This window comes from Solea solea, chromosome 16 (assembly GCF_958295425.1).
Source record: "Solea solea chromosome 16, fSolSol10.1, whole genome shotgun sequence".
In the NCBI taxonomy this organism is placed as follows: domain Eukaryota; kingdom Metazoa; phylum Chordata; class Actinopteri; order Pleuronectiformes; family Soleidae; genus Solea; species Solea solea.
In genome coordinates, this window is record NC_081149.1 from 11984310 (window position 1) to 12003274 (window position 18965).

Here is an 18965-nt window from a genome sequence, read left to right on the forward strand (position 1 = left end):
CTCTCACATCTGCGTTACAGTCTTTGTTGTTGTTGTCTCATCCTTTCAGAGGGGCTGACCAAATGTAAATGAAGTAACGTCCAGCTCAGATGAATCATGATAACGCAACACCATGTAACTGTTGCTCTACGTCGCCGCTGTAAACACACCGCGACAAAAGCAGATTTTTGATGATTTTTGGAGCTCAGTTCAGCTTTACTCTCGCCTGATTCTGGCTGAGCACAGTGTTCCCACTTAATACATTCACTATAGAGCAAGGACAGAGGTTCAGGGGCATTATCCTTATTTCATTGTAAATACAGTTGCATGCTGTTGCTTTCAACTTCATATTCCCGTCACGAACATTAAAACAAACGTATGAGAACCACAGGTGTCATAGATTTACAATCTGCATTAAGGGCAGCAATGAGTAACCAAACTGTTTCTTCACATATCGTAAGAGGCGACCAGTAGGTGATTAAACTGAGAAACAACATGACATGCACACACACACGCACACAGCTGCACATCAACACATTATCCAAAGTGAGTATGAAATATAACACAACTGCTGCGTCTTCAGACGGAGATTTGACAACAAACACTTTAGTGAGAGTGACACTGTTGACGGTGCAGATAAATACTAAAGCTGTCAGACACTTGCACACGTACAGTAAATGTGTCAAAGCAGGGAACACGCAATCAAACACACAGCAGTACGAACAAATCAGTGAAGTTTCTCATCCAACAAGCTTAAGTTTGTCAATTTATAATGTTTTACATTATAAATGTCTGCCTGTTTCTGTGAACACCAGAATTTAGTGGTGTCTGAGTTATGTTAGAAACAAAATTTTATTTGTTTAAAGGGGTTAAAAATAAAGCACATTTTATTTTTGTCCTGTCAAACTCATACTTTAATCAGACGTGTTCCCTCATTAGTTTCACACAACCTTTTAGGTGGAGGAAAGCCTTTGTATGCACACTGTTGTTTATCTGAATCATTTTGAAAGGTCAAAGGGCGACGTTTGTACAAGGCAAAATGCACTGTAGCAAATTTTCATTCGTAACCTAAATCCACAAACAATGAAAACCTATTGATAAATAAGACATAGACTTAGTAACTGAATCAAACTGAGAGGAACTAAAACCTAAAACTCAGATTATACAGCAGAATATTAATCTGCTGTACCACTATCCTCTTAATATTGCTTTGACTTTGCTTCTCACCATCACGTCCCCTCGTGGAGCCAGCATCAGTCATCGCTCTGTGAGGTGACGACAGAGTTAATATAGCTTTACATTTCCAAGCTCACTCAAAGTGTTAATTATTTGACCTGGAACGGCAACAGCTCTCCAAAAGAGAATAGTGAGAGACAAAGATTTATGAAGGCAGCGATATGAAGCAGAGGAGATGATTATCACTTGTTAGCATTAGGCAAAATCTAATCGCTCCATCGTCCTCTTCACACACACACACACACAAATCCTTTTTTGTGTGTGAGTCACCACATTACTCTTGGGAACTGATTATCACTTTCTCTCATAATTTTCTCTCTGTCCTGACCTGTTCCAGCTTAATTGAGGATGAATGATTCTCGCAAAAAGTTTAGATTCAGCCTTTTAGCTCCACTTTCGTTTTATCTGTTAGATCTACCAAACTCTATCCACCATTTAAAAACATATATATATATTTTTTTAAATTCATACCTAACAAACAGATCTGTCACGACCGCCACTTTCAAATTATTATTGTGGAGGAATGACGATCACGGTGCGGTGTGGGTGGATTTTACTCAACAGCTTCAAGGTGTCAGTCAGTAAAAATTCTGCAGATAAAATCCGCCTCTGCCTGATTTAAAGGATCATAAAATAATTGTATTATGGCTTTAACTCCATTGTTTTTGCATCCCACAAGGCTCTAAATGCTGTTTCCCAACTGCTTCCCAACGTCGCACAAATGAAATCCATCCCATTTCCCAGAAATCACATCTCAAACATCCAGCCCTGCAAGATCAGTCCTCCTGATTTCTTTTGTTTCCCCTCCTCTGTCACAATATCTCTGTATCTCCGACATGGATCCTTGGATGACAGCACTGCTCTGTCAGGTTGTTTTGGTTCTTCTCAACATTGTATTCAGAAGGTTTTCATCTCATTCTCTGCATATGTACAGTCCACAGAGGATGAATCATACCAGCAAAACCCACAAAAATCGACTGCCATGATATTTCAGTACAGATACGTATCTGTGGAGTGCAGAAGACACATTGTGACGACTCTTTATATCATGTCCCAAACAACAGAAATATGTCACTTTCCTCATGAGGTTTTATGGACTTTAATTATCCTGTGACTTTATATAGACAAGCCATTTCAGCACCAGAAGTTTGACCATTTCTGTGTTACGACCAAACACAAGCTGTCACGTTTCCTTTAGCTGCAGATGTAATTTGTGATTACATTTAAGTTAATTTAATCCCAACAGCACAGTAGACACGTGTCCGCTTCACAGAGTCACACACTGTTGGCAGACCTTTGTGGACATGGACAGATGACAAAATCTACACCGCAGAGACTTTTGTGTGCAAAAATAAACGTGCCTTCAGTCATGTTCGGTTCCCAGGCAGAGCCTAAAAGAGCTGTGAGCTCAGAGCCGGCATGTTCATCTTCTCTCTTGTTTTACCTTACTGCCTCCTCCTTCGTCCTCCTACCTCTTCTTCTTGCTTCTCTGCTATCTTTGATTACTCAGCACTAAACGTAACAACAGGAATTGTTCATTTCCATTTATTATCATATCTTCTGTGGGCACAGCTCTCTCTGGTTGGTCAGCTTTCCCTCTATGCCCTTGTGTTTATCCTTTGGTTTCCAGCCTCCTTCTCCTCCCATCATCCTCTCTGTCTCTCTCACATGCACTGTTTTGTCTCGCAGGCTTCCACTAATTCCTCTGGTTTTCTTTCATTCCTTCCTCCAGCACTTCTCTAAATTGTCAGAAACAGCTTTGGCCTCATTTATTCTTACTTCCTAACATTCTTTCAAAGCTTTAAAAAAAAAAATGCAACAAATACCCACACCATTCTCACTTTCTGTGCCTTGTTTTTATTTACTGTTGTAGACATGAACAGTTTTAAAAACAAACAAAGCTTATTCCATAACATATGTGGGAAACACAGAGCAGACTGATATTTAAAAATGTGTGACTCACACATTTATGTGGTAATAATTACGGTGAAATAAGTTTTAGAAGTGAATCATTTATAATATTTCTCAAAGGGTATGAAGTTATCATGTGTCTAAGCTTCTTGTCTGCATTAGTGGGTGATGTCGTCGGAATGTTTTGCCTGGTAAACTTGTACAGTTTGTAACACGCTCGTCTGCCGTCTCCATGTTTCTTCGTGATTTGTGAACAGACGTTTGTTCGGCTGCTAATGAGCCTTTGAAACCTGTCACTGAGGCGGTGTTTTCTTTCACAACCAGTCCTGCACTCGGTGCGGTGAGAGACGATCATTTAGCCAAACACATTTGTCACATAGAGATTTTCTAAAGAACAGAGTTTCATTTTTTGCAGGTACTGCACTTATAAAAGTCTGACTTTGCACCCGGCTGAGGGAAGGGTTGAAATAAATACTGTAGTGCTGTACTGAGTGGTTTTTATTTTCATTTTTATTTATTTTATTTTTTTTTAATTTTTTCTAAATTCTCATTTCTGTTTCCATTCATTTTCAAGGACTGGTAGTTTCAGCTCTCACTCAGTGTCCCTTGTGGAGAAACCTTGATATTATAAGTATAAAATAAGTCTGAATCATATTTTCACTCTCACAACAGGGCTCTCATTCCCTCATGTATTACAGCTGCCACAGTACACACACACTCACACACAGCCAAGCCAATTTACTATTTAAAGTTGTCTCATTATTCTTGCAGTTGAGATTCATTTGAATTGAAATGAAAACAAACAGCATCTTGATACAGTTCTTTTTGAATGAATGGGTCGAAGCGAAACACTGAAGTTTTGTTCAGTTTAGTTTTCACACGTCGGTGATGTCAGTCATATTAAATCAGTGTGTGAACAGCTGTGAAAAGAGATGTCTGGAATGTGAAAGTGTTGTATTTAAGCAAATGTATGCTAAGTTTGTCTTAGATCCACCCGTATAACCCGTCTGTTATCGTACTTCTCATTACAGTAACCGTCAAGAATAGAGCTTTGCGCCCATGTACTTGTCATTACTGTTAATAATCTATGAGTGATTTGGTCCATAAAATGTCGGAAAATGTGTACAAATATTGATCAGTGTTTGTCAAACCTCGAACAATGTCTTGTTTTGTCCACAAACCAAAATTATTCAGATTTAATGATTTCTTTGTTGTATGGAGGAAAGAAACAGGAAATATTCACATTTAAGAAGCTGAAAAATCACAGAAACTGGTTTTAATTGATTATCAAAACAAAACAAAACACTTGATTAATTGATTATCAAAACAGTTGATGAAGTCCTAATTAAAAGAGACAAAACTGCCCGGAAACACCACCATCAATGAGGAAACACTGTTAAGTAATTAAATGAAGAGATTACAAAATAATACAAATTAGTGCACTAAAAAAAAGAAGAGTGAATTAAAGTAGCTTAAAATACCCAAAGAGATGAAAATACAAGCTTTAAATGATGAGGATGATGATGAGATGAATAAAAAACAGTAAAAACAGACTATAAAGTCAGGGGGCGCTAAAAGACACAATCTAGAGTAAGAGAAATAAAAACTTGAGAGAATAGACGTGAAAAAACAGTGCGTCACACGTTTGTGACATCAGCTCCTCAGAACTGTCATTTCTAAACAGTTGAATAACTGCCAGATATTGAAAGTGAAAGTTATCTTGTAAAAAAGGGACTTAAGCACTCAATCATTGAACACTTTTTTGACAATACTACAGCCATAAAATCCAAGTAAATCCAGGCGGCCTCATTATCATGATGGTCATAAGTGGGTTAAACATTCTGGACAGACGCACAAAATTCTCACAGCTTCACGTTACACCGGCTTTAGATGAAGAAAGTGAAAAATATGCATGTGAAATTGTAATTAAGTGTGTCAGTCGTCTTTAAAACTGAGATTTCAATTTACATTTTTCTGCAGTGCGGTCCATTTCTTTGGCAGCGTAACACCTACACTTGAGGAAGAATATAACACCGTTGGTTTTGTGTTTTTCTGTGAGGTCACAGAACAAAAGTAATGAACCTTTTTTTTAACTGCACAGCCAGTTTGTTTGCTTTCTGTGTGGAGCTGTCCAGAGTGTAGTGGTGCTGAAAATCCTGAAACAATGCAGAGAGCCAAGTGCAGGAGCTGCCAGGGGCAGATCTGTTATCCTGCTCAGCCTGTGCTTGAACACAGCGCTGTGTCAGTGTGTTCCTCTGAAGTGGCTTCTCTTGGCTTCCTCTGGGGCAATGTCAAGAGTGTACAGTTTATCACATGAAGAGCAGTTATCCACTGGGAGTGTCTGAATTGCAGATGTGCATTGATTCATAATCTGCTGTGCAGGGCTGGACACGTGTTTTTTTTCCACACACACAGCTTCAAGCATCTGAATTAGTAAAAACTGACATTTAATTTTATCCTCACTTAAATTAAATACAATAATAATAACCATTTTATGATATTTAGTTTAATTGATTTTTTCTTTAAAAATGAGAGTTAGCACAAAGACAATTGTAGTTATTTGAAAATGTAATATTTAAAATTGATTGAACATGAGTTTTTAGCAGATACAGTATGTGTGATGTATACACTTCCTGTAAACGATTAATGGCCATCTCTGCACTATGCACATTTGAACATACTGTGAAGGACCATCTTGTTATGTTCTCAATAACTTATACTTTTATATTTATATTTAAATCTTCTGCTCAAAGAAAATCTCTTCTTCTGTTTATATATATATGTATATATATGTATATATGTATATATATATATATATATATATAGATATATATATATATCTATATATATATAGATATATATCTATATATATAGATATATATATTGGTTTTTATCTTTTTTTTACTGTTTCATTTGTGGTTTTATACTTTCTACAGTGTTTTATTGTATGTTTTATTGTTCGTTCTTAGGTCTATTTGGTCTTATGTTTTTTTAATATTTCATTTGTATTATTTATCTCTAAAGTATAGCACTTTGTTCCAGCTGTTTGTGGTTTTTGAAAAGCACATTTAAAGCATATTTCAGTGCAATATAAAACAATTAGCTCTAATCCTCTCCGTCAAACGCTGATGTGCTTTACGAGTCTGAGGCTTCACTTATCTGCTGGCCAGTCTTTAAGAGTGTGAGAGCTGAATGTCTGAATGTCTGGTGAAAGTCGGGGGGGAAAGCCACAATTGTGTTCATTTATGCATGAGCTGTGAGCAGTATCTCATCATGCAGAGGCTGAGGGTTAACCAGTGTTTATTCACTCTTTATTTTACTAGAAAGTCACAGTGAGTTTGAAATCTCGCTTACAAGCGAGATCCGGCCACAACGAGGTCAGTCGGCAGCAGTGATGTGCAGTAACGCATTACTTAGCCATGTATGATTGTAGGATTGTTACATCACACAGTAAATGATGAAGTTGTGAGAGATTTTAGTTTCAGAGTCTGTCATTTTTGTATTTCAACAGAGCAGATTCAGAAAAACTTGTTCCAGTATAATAGTTGACTAAAGCAGTAGAAATCATTTGTTCTACTGTACATTTAAAATCATGAAATGTTTGAGTAACAAAAAATCTTGTGTAGTTTTTCTTTGTTTCTGTCCTGATCCTGTCTTCTCCACTCTTGCAGTGACTCTCTGGGAATGATGGTGTTGTCACTGGTGTTCCCCTCTCTGTCGCCATGACGATGCCATTCAGCCCCCTGTCCAGCGACGAGGAGCAACAAAGGATGCTGGGAAACAATCGCCATCTCTATCCAGGGGCAGAGGACGAGGAGGAGGAGGAGGAGGAAGAGGAGGAGGAAATGGAAGAAGATGATCGCGATGAGGACGGGGAGGAGGAGAACGGTGAGCTGGAAGGGGAGGAGGAAGACGACGAGGAGGAGATGGTGGAGGAGGTCAGGCGAGGAGGCCTGTCCAGGGGGGGCAGAGGTGAAGGTCACAGGCAGTCGGGCAAAATGTCCACGCGGCCCAGCGGGGACAGACAGGTCCGGACAGGGAATCCTGGTCAGACTGCGAACCCTTATTCCTCTAACCCTGGAGCCACACACCAACAGCCGACCAATCAGATACAGCAGCAGCAGAGGAGGCTGAAGGAGCGCGGCTCCGGCTCCGTGCCACCTGAAGACGCTCACATCGCCATGATGGTGTTTCGCATTGGGATCCCAGACATTAAGCAAACGGTCAGTGCTTTATTTACACACACAAACACAAAACTTGGACGAAACACAAACATAAAAAGCTCAAATACACTCAAACACTGTGTATGAAAGTGTCCCGGGTACAAAATGAAGCCATGACAGTTTTTACAGATGTCACCTAAAACCTGGCTCCTACTGGATGATGCCAGCTGTCAGCCACACTGTCGTGTCCACTCATATGTGCTGTGATTTCGTGACTAGTTTCCACTAAATGGGAAAATAATTTCCAAAACTGACATTATGGTTTATTGAAGAAAAGGTGAAATCTTAATTCTCACAAAGTGAGAATCAGTCTAATGTTCCTTCAGAGATTTTCATTCAAACGGATTTCTTTTTGCAACCAGGCGCCCCCTGGTGTCTGATTGCTACTTCTGTCATGTGTTATGTCTGGGCCATGTCCATCGTTATTGCAAGATTTCAAGATTTCAAGAAGTTTTATTGTCATTATGAGACATAATGAAATTTTTGCAATCTTGTTATATAAAGTCTATTGTCCCACTTTCCTCTGAGTTTGACCGGCTTACATTTAGTCTAACTGCAAAAATTTAAATAATTTTTCTATAAACTATAGACATTTACACTCACACGCTACAAGATTTGTGTTACTATATCATATAATATTGCACGCATGCATCAACTAGCATGAGTTACTTTTTTCTTAAATGAGGATTTTTGACATTCTGGTGAACGTTTATTAATGTCTGACACAGGAAGTTTAGAATAAGGACAAAATTAGCACTTGGTTAGCTTACCATAATAAAAACTAAAAACGGAGACTGCAAATATATAATAAAATCAACCTGTTGCTATATATATATTTTTAATACATTTTTTTATTATTTTCTTTTTAATTTTATTTCTTTGTCTACATGTTTAGATGCAAATTAATAATGAAGAAAACAGGAAAACAGTAGAAATGCTGAATCAGCATTCCCAACTAATTAGCTACTAGCTAACCTGGAGCAATTACCTTCAAATGAATGCACGTCCCTGCATGAATAAAATATGACATGCTGGATTTTTACAACAAAAATGATCTCTTTTTTTTAAAACAGTGCTAAAAGTCTCAGTCAGACATTAAAACACTGAAGGAGACGCTTTAACCTTCACTTGTGTCACTGCGCGAAAAATATCACGACACTCGTCGAGGACGACACGAGTGCTGTCAGACGTGGAAGAGTGATGTCAGGTGGGCAGGAGCCACGTGTGCCGCCCGAGTCCTGGGGCACATTAATCATCTCATCATCTGTCCACAAGTATGTGTGGTCACTTCAGTCAAACCCTGCGAAAGGCTGTGCTCCAGAAACACTACAAATCTCAGAGGATTTGACTGATTACATCAACGACACTCTCTCTCTCTCTCTCCGTCTCTCTTACTCTCTCACTCTTCCACTGCCTGACGAGCAGGAAACTGAGAGGAACGCAAATGCTCATCAGCAAAGTGACTGTTCTGAGAGGCTGAGCGAGACTTTCAAGGTGACCCAGCTGCTGAGGGAAAAGAGCAGGACAGTGAGGGACAGAGCCCAGGAATTAGATTTTACAAAGACACTACAAGCAGGAAATGATTTTGAGACAGACTGAAGTGAAGAGAAGAGAGCTTCTTGTTCCGTGTCGCAAAGAGCATATAAAAATGGTGCGATGGAACACACTTTTCAGTGTGACATGGTTTTAAGAATCAAGACGGAAAGATCCACCATCTTTGTCAACATTACATGTTGACGGTGCATCTGTCGATGTCTCTTTTCCTTCAAATGACGCATAAAAAAAACATTTATGTTCCCAAACTCTCATGGATGTAACTTTTTTCTTTCGCCTCCTTTTAATAAGTATTCAGATACAGCAGTGAATCTGAATCTGAACGTTCATCTATTTGATATCAGGAACGAGTTTTTATGTTCTTCCTGGGTTCTCCGTGTTCTCCAGTTTCCTCCAACAGTCACAAAACATGCAGATTTGGTCATTAGGCAAATAGGTGACTAGGTGTGACTCAACCCTCAACCCTCATATGGAGGATAAAGCAGTAGAAGATGGATGAAAAAATATAGTACATGGCTATACAAAAAATACAACAAATAAGGAAATGAAACATTAAAATACAGCAGAGAACATCAAATAACAACTTTGAATAATCCAGTCAATACAGGGCATATAATACATGAGGCAAGTGAGCAGTTTGTGCCGTGTTATGAAGGTGAATTGGTGCAGAGTTATGTAGCGTTTATTGTTAAGTAGACGAACGTTCAGAGTGTTCTGTGTCAGTGAGAGCTCATGTTTGAAGTCTTGTTGCACCTGACAGGAAGCATTTGCTGTATGTGGCTCTGAGAAATGCAATAGTTACAGAAAGTTTAGTTTTTCATTCAGAAACAGTTACATTATGTTATTGGTACTTTTTCCAACACATGAACCATACTGACATGTGAACACGGTTTATAGCTTCTGTTGTTCACTGGATTTGGTCAGTCGCTGTAGCCACCATCTCTTTTTACTTTTTACTTGTTCTGCTGTTGAGTGATCTTTAGAGTTGTAACTCAATGTACTGATGTAAGTGGATCATCAGGAGCAGAGGATCAGGGCTGCAGAGAAGAGAAAAGAAACAGAGAGAGAGAGATAGAGAGCGAGAGAAGGAAGAAGAAGAGGAGTGTGTGCATCTTTGCCAGAAATCTGACTGACTGCTTTTGGATGTGACAGAGATGAGGCAGAGCTCTGCAGACATTAGCCGTGTCCCCTCTTTTCTCATTTCTAATAAGTGATCCATGCGTCTGTGATACGTCGGCTTGATAAATCATTAGCAGGAAAAAAACTGCAAATGGTATAAAATGTATTTGTTGTGTGCCTGTATATGCATGCACATATTTCATATTTACCTCCATCCCCGTTGCACGATAAATGCCTCACTCAGTGCTTGTACCTCCCCTTTGCTGCTGTGTGATTTATTATTGATCTATGCATGGCTGTTTTCAGCAGTGAGTGTGTGTGTGTGAGTGTGAGTACTTGTACTTGATTCAGTGGTTTTCAATCCAGCCATATATAATTCACTGCTTCTCTGTTTATTCTAACAAAACGGCATCAAACTTCAGTTGCAGAAAGATGGGAAAAGGGGGTTAAAACCTCAGGGATGGTTTGACAGAAGCACAAAACATAAACATCAACTGAGAGACGAGGGATGAAAGATGGGAAAAAGAAAAGAAAGGGGAAAAACAGGTTAATGAAGATAGAGCTCGAAACTGATTGAAGAGGATGGAAGGTATGTGAGTAAGAGATAGATGTAGATAAAATAAAGGAGACAGAATAATGTGATTTAAATGAAGCAGTTTGTTACTCATTGATATTGACGTATTTAAAGTTGCATTTAAGTTGTAGTCGTTGTTTTTGGTTTTGATGTCAAATTGACCCTTGCCCGGGTAAACAACAAATTTACAACACAGTACAGTTAAAATCCCAATATAATTCCTAAATACTGTGGCTAATTTGAACAAAAATGAACAAAACTAATTGAAGAAATGTACCTTGAGCACACTAAGAATGAACACAGTGTTAATTCCTCTTACTCACTTTAGAAAGTAAATGATTAACTTCTGTCAGAATAAAAGCCTTCAAAGATGTACCTTTCTCTTTTAGCAGGAAACTGTGTTTATGCTTCAAACTAAACTAGTACTAAACTCACAAATGTTCCGTGTTCTCGGGTGAAGACGCTGTGCCTCCATTTATAGACTCGAGATTGACGGGCGCATTCTAATCATACTCTTCAGATGAGGATGACACTGATGACACTCACAACATGTAGTAATGATTAGACACGACGTCTGACTGTGCAGCATCTTAAGATTGTGTTCATACTTTCTATTTTCTTTGCACTCACGTGCTCAGAGAAGCAATATATGGCTGAGTTGCTCTCACTCAGTGCATATTGACACATGTTGCTCTTCAAGGTCACGAGAGTTACATCCTGATACCACTCTGGCATATTTCTGTCTGTCTCTCTCGCTCATCCTGTCCTGACTCAACCTCGCCCTTCTCTGGTTTGCACCCTGCACTTACAGAATAAATCACTCTCTGCCTCATCTGCCGCCCGCTCTCCTCAACCTCCTTCGCTCGCCGGTGTTGGGTAATATCCCTTTACTCTCCCAGCACATTAGGTCTGTTCTACATGTCGGCTAATTCACCCTCAATAAACTCTAATTGCTCGTTAATTGCTCTGTAACGAGATGAGGGAGTGACTGTAGGGCACAAATGCAAATGTTATGAATTGACGGACGAGGGTTTTTGTCGTGACGACGGAGTTCTCTCGCATAAAGTGACGCGGAGGATCCATATGCACAGAAGGTGCTGATCTACCCGTGACAGAGCTATGTTGTGCAGCTCTGGAATCATTTATTGTAAAGCTGAATGATTACAGATGTACCTTGATAGAGTCATTTATATTCTTTATATTTTATTATTTATATATATACAGTGATTTTTTTAGACCACCTAACACACTGAATTCACCTTTTACTTCAATAATAATTTGCTTTAACTATTTCTTCTTAGTTATTTTTTGTGCAACACTGAATTTGAAAATATTTTAGCATTAAAACAAATTGTTTCGGTTAAAAAGCGATTACATACTGGTGTATTAACCAGAAACACAAACAATGAGTTTAGAGTAGCTGTGGCATGCTTAAGTGTGATCAGTTCTATAATAATAATGATAATAATAATGTGTATTATTACATTCTTATACTACCCATAAGAATGTTTGTATAAGTGTATACTTTCCTTAAAATCTAAATTATTCCAAGTCCTCCTACCATCCATGAACTTATATATTGAATAATTTAAGCTGACGGAGCATAAAATCCATCACCTCCTCACACCGAAAAATGTACCAGCCTGAATTTATTGGTCACTGTTGTCTTATTTTTCTGTGTATCTTCTTCTTCTTCTTCAACTTCTTCAGTCTGACTAACACGTTTAAAAAGTCCAGTTTTAGTCAGACTAAGACTATTATAATAATAATAATAATAATAATGATCATAACTTAATGATAACTCAAATGTACATGATGGGGAGCTACATTTGCTGCACTTACAGTATGTGCCAGAACCTGTTCAGAACTTAATATTAATCCAATATAATTGTTGTCTTTGCAGCACAGTGTTTTGCTGAGTTCCAGTTGAAAGACGGGAAAAGCAAAAGGAAAAGTGAAGGCTGTAACTTTCAGACATCCTCATTAACCTCAGATTAACTTTGGGATGCAGTTTTAAAGGTCAATATGAACTGTGGAACCAGGCCGCTGCAAGCAAAGCCTATTACAGTGTTCATATTGGCCAAAATTATATTTTAGAGTACACATTAAATCACACTCATGCAAGATTAAATGCATAAATTGAGATTTTCCCTTTGTTCCTTGTGCCATTATGTGCCGTCATTTGTGTCACACATGAGTTTTCTTAATTTCTTTGGATCACATTACATTATTTTGTGGTAACGTGCCAATTTCCTCTGAACTTTGTCAAATGGTTGGTGTTTGTTTCTCGTGTGACATTTCCACCGAGCGCTCAGAGTCAGAGTCCAGTACTTACGCAGCTGCTGTGCTAAAACTGTTCTCGTCGGTGGGAGATGTTGAAGAGTGCACAGTCTCTGACGGCGCGACAGGGTGAAAGATCTGTGGGGAACGATCTGTACTGTCGGGCCGAGATACGAAGACACAATCTTGGCTTTATGGTCTTTAGCTGTTCAAGGAGGAGTTTAGTTGGATTTATTTCTATAACCTCTTGTTGGAGAGAAAAGTGATAAGCAGACCAAGGTTCTCTGTATTTATTTATTTATTTATTTAAATTTTTTTTAAACAAAGGAATTTATGTCTCGTCCCATTTTTTTCATCTCCTGAAGGTCAGGTTTCTTCTCTCAGACTCTAACCCTATCTTGACCATTGTATATACAGTATCATGTATATATGCACACACACATTTATGTGGGTCGCAGTTTCACCCATTAGAAACGCACAGTTCACTCACACACTAGGTTTGACCTATGGTGCGACAATGTAGATGTATTAATTAATTATTCAATCATTTATTAGTTAGTTATTCAGTTTAGTGATTTGCAGGTACAAAGACTTACACTGTGACCTTTAGTGTTGCAAAGTAACCAAGTATGATTCGAATATTTTATATTTTAGTTGTGCAATTTGGAGATATTTTACTCATTGCATATACATCGGCAGTTAAGTCTGTCTGTCTGTCTGTCACCGTACTAATTTATATGATTTCTCGAGTAAATGCAGTAAATGTAGATTTGTCATTTGTGCTTAAATAAAGTATCCGTGTACATGTTTCCATCACTGGTGACAGTGATCAGTGTAAAACCCCTGGGTGTGTTATGATTGTGGGCCGTGATGCTGTCTGTGCACTGATCCTCGCTCTGACACCGGTGGTTGATGAGGAAGGAAACAGTCCATTAAGTCATTTATGTGCACAGCGACAGGCGCGATCAGTGTGTCACAAGATGCTGATGTGATGTCTTCGCAGCAGGAACGTTGAGGCACTTTTGTTTGCAGGTTTATTACATTGTCAGACGTGCACACACGCAGTAAGGTTGGCATGTTGGCGCCGAGCGCATTAAGCAGCATGGAGCAAATGAGTTTTTACTTTGAGCTGAACTAGTGCAAACTCTGAAATATATACCCAGCCACTCCTGAGACTTGCACACATTTACACGCTGAAATCCAGACAACACACACACACACACACACACTTTTATGTTCCAGGGCCTTGTTAGGATCTGTGAAGAACTCAGCGTGCAAGAAAAACGTTCCATCCTGCCTGTTTGCAGCCGTGTAAAGGTTGTATGTATGTCAATGAAAGGGTGAGCCCCAAAGTTTAACAGAGGGATTGAGAGGAGGGAGGGTTGCACCAGAGAATGAGAGAGAGAGAGAGAGAGATGATGGAGGCAATGGAGGGAGAGAGCACAGAGCAAAGAGGGGATGGCAGGAACGCTTAAATGAAATTAATTTGCTTCTCATATGAACTGCACTAGAGAGAGAGATATGGAGAGAAGTTGACTTAAATGGCGACATGGTCGACACCAGAGTCTGTGACTGTGTGTGTTTGGTGAAGGGGGTTATTTCCCCACAGATCTCATTAAAGGCTCCTCGTCCCCGTGCACTCGGCCCGCAGAGAAAGGCCAGGCGGACAGAGACGGAGACAGAGACTCTGCTTTCTGCATAGATAAGTGACAGAGCCGCTACAGCGGGAATGGAGTGAGAGCAGGAAGGAGGAGTGAGAGCAAGGTAGAGATGGGCAGAGGAAGATAAAGAGCAGCATGGACAAAGTGAGTGGGCGTGTGCGAGTGGGAAAGTGTGATCACAGCTTTATGAGACAAGACACATTTATTTGGTCTGCATAAAAGGAATAAAACCACCAGAGAAAGTGAAGAGTGTAATGCTGCCTGTAGGTTTTAACCTGAAACTGAAAAAAAAAACCATGCATGAAAATGATACGTTATTTAAAAGTATAAAATAATATCTTCATTCAGTGTAAGAATATAAAGCAAAATCCTTCCAGGAAATCATCACAATATACTCACATGACAATGACATGACATGTTAGACCAAGTCATAAAAACTTCAGCATATGAGACACTGCAGCTTGAGCTAGTTCATTTATTTGAAATGACTTTGTTAAAAATGTTCTGTCAAAGTGAGTCAAGAACTTGAATGAAGAGAACCTAAGGCTGCACTGTAGGAGATAGAAGTAAATATACATGTGTGACTTCTGACAGACAAAAAGCAAACTGTGTTTCTCTCGAGTAAAGAGAGACTGAAATACTGAGCTGTAAATGAGTATTTATAGATTTCATACGTGACATAGGGAAAGAGGATTAGACAGAATTTAAGCAGGACGAGCATAATCAGCAGGGGAAAAAAATGACTAATGACATGTGTGTCTTCATATTCTGTCACTGAACATTACACTAGCCTACAGTTAGTGTGGTTGAACCACTGCAGGCTCCAGTATCTGTCATGGTGACAATCTGCTCACTGAAAAAAGGGTTGCATTTATTAAGACTTCCTGATCAGAATGATAAATCTGTGATGAGCACCTAATTGGCCAATTTGAATCTGGGGGATCAGTCATATTCCTGGAGGTAAATGATCAATACGCTGCATGGCTGCCTCAGTAAACTCTCCACTCCATCTCTAAAAGCATCTCATGCTGCGAGCAAACAGAATTTGTATGATAGTCATAAGTGTTTAATAATGCAGTCTGACTGTAGGTGCTGCTGCAGCATGGAAACTCAACCCTTAACCCTCATTCTCTTCTTCTGTGACTGTATTTCGAGTTCTTACTTGCATCCTTTGATGTGACTGTAAATGCATGTTGTCGGCTTGGCTGTGCATTAGTGTGTGTGTGTGTGTGTGTGTGTGTGTATGTACATGTCAGTGTGAAAGCTAATCAAATAAAAACATGCGCACCTCTTTATCCTCTTTCACTTTCATACTTATAATCTTCTACATTTCCCTCCACGCTGCTGTACAACACACAAACGCACACACACACACACACACACACACACACAGAAAGAAAAGCACACTTGGACTAACACACACAAGCACTCGCACACCCTCCCAGTACCCCATCTCCTAGGGAACACAGGGATGTCTCTATGGCAACAAGCAGCTTGCTCCACTAATGAACTTGGTTGCCATGGTGACTGGGTTGGCTGTGCACGAATGGAGACACTGAATAAAAAAAAAAGAAAAGGGAAAAAAAAAGGAGAATGTAATGTTACTCCTCTGCACAAAACGCTCGTGCAGGGTTTTATCTGTATCTGTGTGGAGCGCACACACACACACATGCACGCACACACACATAGACACACAAGAGATTAAATGAATAACAATCGCAGAGTGAGTATTCTGGGTTAGTAGGAAGAGTGTGTGCATTAATGCAGTGAGAGGGAGGATTCCCTGCTGCTGGCTGTTCTCTGTATGGGCCAGTTGTGCTGCTGCTGCTGCTGCTGCTGCTGCTGCTGCTGCTGCTGCTGCTGCTGCTGCTGCTGCTGCCGCTGCTGCCTCAAGGTCAGAGAACATCCCAACTCCACTTTAGACACAGAGAGAGAGAGAGAGCACAGTGCCAAACACCTTATGTCAGCCATCTGTGTGGTGAGTTATGCTTCACTTTGCTGACTCTGCCTCTGCGTCCTTATGAATCCGGGCATTCATGACCCCATCAGAAACACTTAAAGCTGCACCAAACCCCCATTAATATCCTGGCTGCTATCACAGGCCACCGGGAATCACCCTCTTTTTTTTCTTTCTTTTTTTTACTCTGGTGTTGTCTCCCCCTGCTGGCTAAAAGATGGCACGTCCTCCATTTACTGCAGTCTGTCCAGAGAGTGTCCACTGTCACACTCACACACAGCACCACAGTCTGGGACTTGCCAAGGGGACAAAAAATAAAGCTAAGGTTATACGTGCCGGTAGATTAATGATCTAAGAAATTAGAATTATTAAAAACAAACTTTGATTTATGTTTATTTATCATTAAGCGTCAAGTTTCTTTATTGTCATCAACAGCTACAGTAGGTATGTGTACATCGTGAGCTGAGACGATGAAAACGATGCAATAAAGAGTGCAATGCAATAAATTCAAAAAAATGTAAAAAAAAAAAAAAAAAAAATAGACAACAGACCCGAATAATGTAAGAATATGAAGCATGTAATGTAGGAGTGAATGGGATGTAACCCTTAGACTGATTTAAGTACTACTACTGCACAAAAAGTCAAATACAGATAAGGAAAGTGCAGGTGCGATGAAAGGTGCAGTGTGTCTCTAAAAGTACCAGTACATACAAATCCTTTATTGTAGTTAATTGTTCTTATTCTACAGAAGAAAAAAAATTGCTCCTTTGACTGTAAATAACATTGTTAGGTTGTTTATCCCGACACATTTTCAGGTTGTAGCGTGTGTGTGTGTTTTAAAGTATGTTAATCAAGCACTTTCCAAAACTAGGAACTCCAAAGAATCTGAAACATCTACTGTTTGAAATAAACATGGCAAGTCGTTTTTGCGATACAAGTCAGTCCCTCCATAATGAATAGAACATTTGTATAATTTAATGAGCAAGATTGGTCAATACACAACAAATGCATTTTTACAGTGGGCACTTCTGTCACAGCATCGTCTTGTAATGTGTCTGATCATCATAAATCTCAGAAGTTTTCATTCTGACCCATAGGCGGTGCCACAAACTCCAACAAATGTGCACCACAAAGATCTGTGGTCAGAGTTTGACATAATTGTAAGTGCGTTACTCTGGAGGTGTTAACCCGAATCATTGTGCATCGTTGATTGATTCAGTTATGAATCCTTATTCGCCTTTCAGCAGAAGGGATTAAACCCACTGATGACACTTTTTCTTCACTTCAACACAAACTGAAGACAAAACGAAGGAACTTTAGACACACAGTGAAAGAGAAGCTACATAAAATGTCATGGGTAAAATAATCATGTGATCAGAGTTGAACTGAAGGTTCATTTATGCAGATTAAGGTGCTTCCGTCTGTTGAGGACACACAGGTCAGAACTTGCATACTGTTGCTTACGGCTGTAATTAACACGTGTTCTTTGACAGCACTGACAGTCTTACTCTCTCATTTTTAGTAGCAACATGTTCATCAATGTGTTATTTTTGTGCTGGCCGTTTATTGATTTCATCAGTCAATAAAGGTTAGTACTTTTAATAAGTAAATGTTTTAAATGTATCCCACAAAATTTAAAGCACATGCAGCTTCTTCCTGACACCACATTTGATTAAAAAGGCTGTTCACATTCTAAGCTGTTTATTGATTGAAGTAAAAGTCATTTTTTATTCCCTTGAAGCTGAAAGCTGAGCTCATGTCTGCCTCTTCCTCTTTGTCCAGCAGAAGTGTTTGCGGTTTAACCCAGATGCCACGGTGTGGAAGGCGAAGCAGCAGGTGCTGTGCTCCCTCACTGAGTCTTTGCGAGACGTCCTCAACTACGGTCTGTTCCAGCCGGCCACCGACGGCCACGATGCCAAGTTCTTGGAAGAGGAGAGGCTGCTCAAAGAGTACCCACAGTCCTTTGAGAAAGGGGTGCCATATTTGGAGGTACTATTTTCAGTCTTTCCCGACACAGTTGTTCGACAGAAGTGATGTGGCCTGAATTTTCTCAAGATTTCCGCCATTATTCATGCATGCACCAGTTTAAAGGAGAGCTGCAGGATGACTTCCTGCTCAAGAAGTTTAAAATGTAAATGTTGTTTGAGGGACATTACAAATGTTTCATTTTAATGTTTGAATCACACGGAAACTTCATTCATTTGTCCTGCGAGGTGATATAAAACACTTCTTAGACCGGTTTCTGTGTTACACCAGTAGACTGTGTATAAAACATAGACGTTGGCTTCCAGGTTCATCCTAAAGCCGACCATGAAATAAGAATATACTGAATAGCTAGGGGGGGACTCTGCTGGTTGCAGAAAGAATGCCATTTGAATGGAAGTATTAAGATACAAGAATCTCTTCTTCCAGGGAGTCCTGGTCAAGATAATAGTACAAATAGTTACAGAGACAAAAACTATTTCAGATAT

At 39.5% G+C, this 18965-nt stretch overlaps 1 protein-coding gene across 1 annotated transcript in view; it reads left to right on the forward strand.

Annotated features, from left to right (window-relative positions):
• Positions 1 to 18965, forward strand: part of shank1 (SH3 and multiple ankyrin repeat domains 1) — a 70121-nt gene that overhangs the window by 13720 nt on the left and 37436 nt on the right. The window contains exons 2-3 of the mRNA XM_058652928.1: positions 6798 to 7349; positions 18280 to 18483. Of these exons, the coding sequence (XP_058508911.1) occupies positions 6849 to 7349; positions 18280 to 18483 (705 nt within the window). The 5' untranslated portion in view covers positions 6798 to 6848. The remainder of the gene's footprint in view (positions 1 to 6797; positions 7350 to 18279; positions 18484 to 18965) is intronic.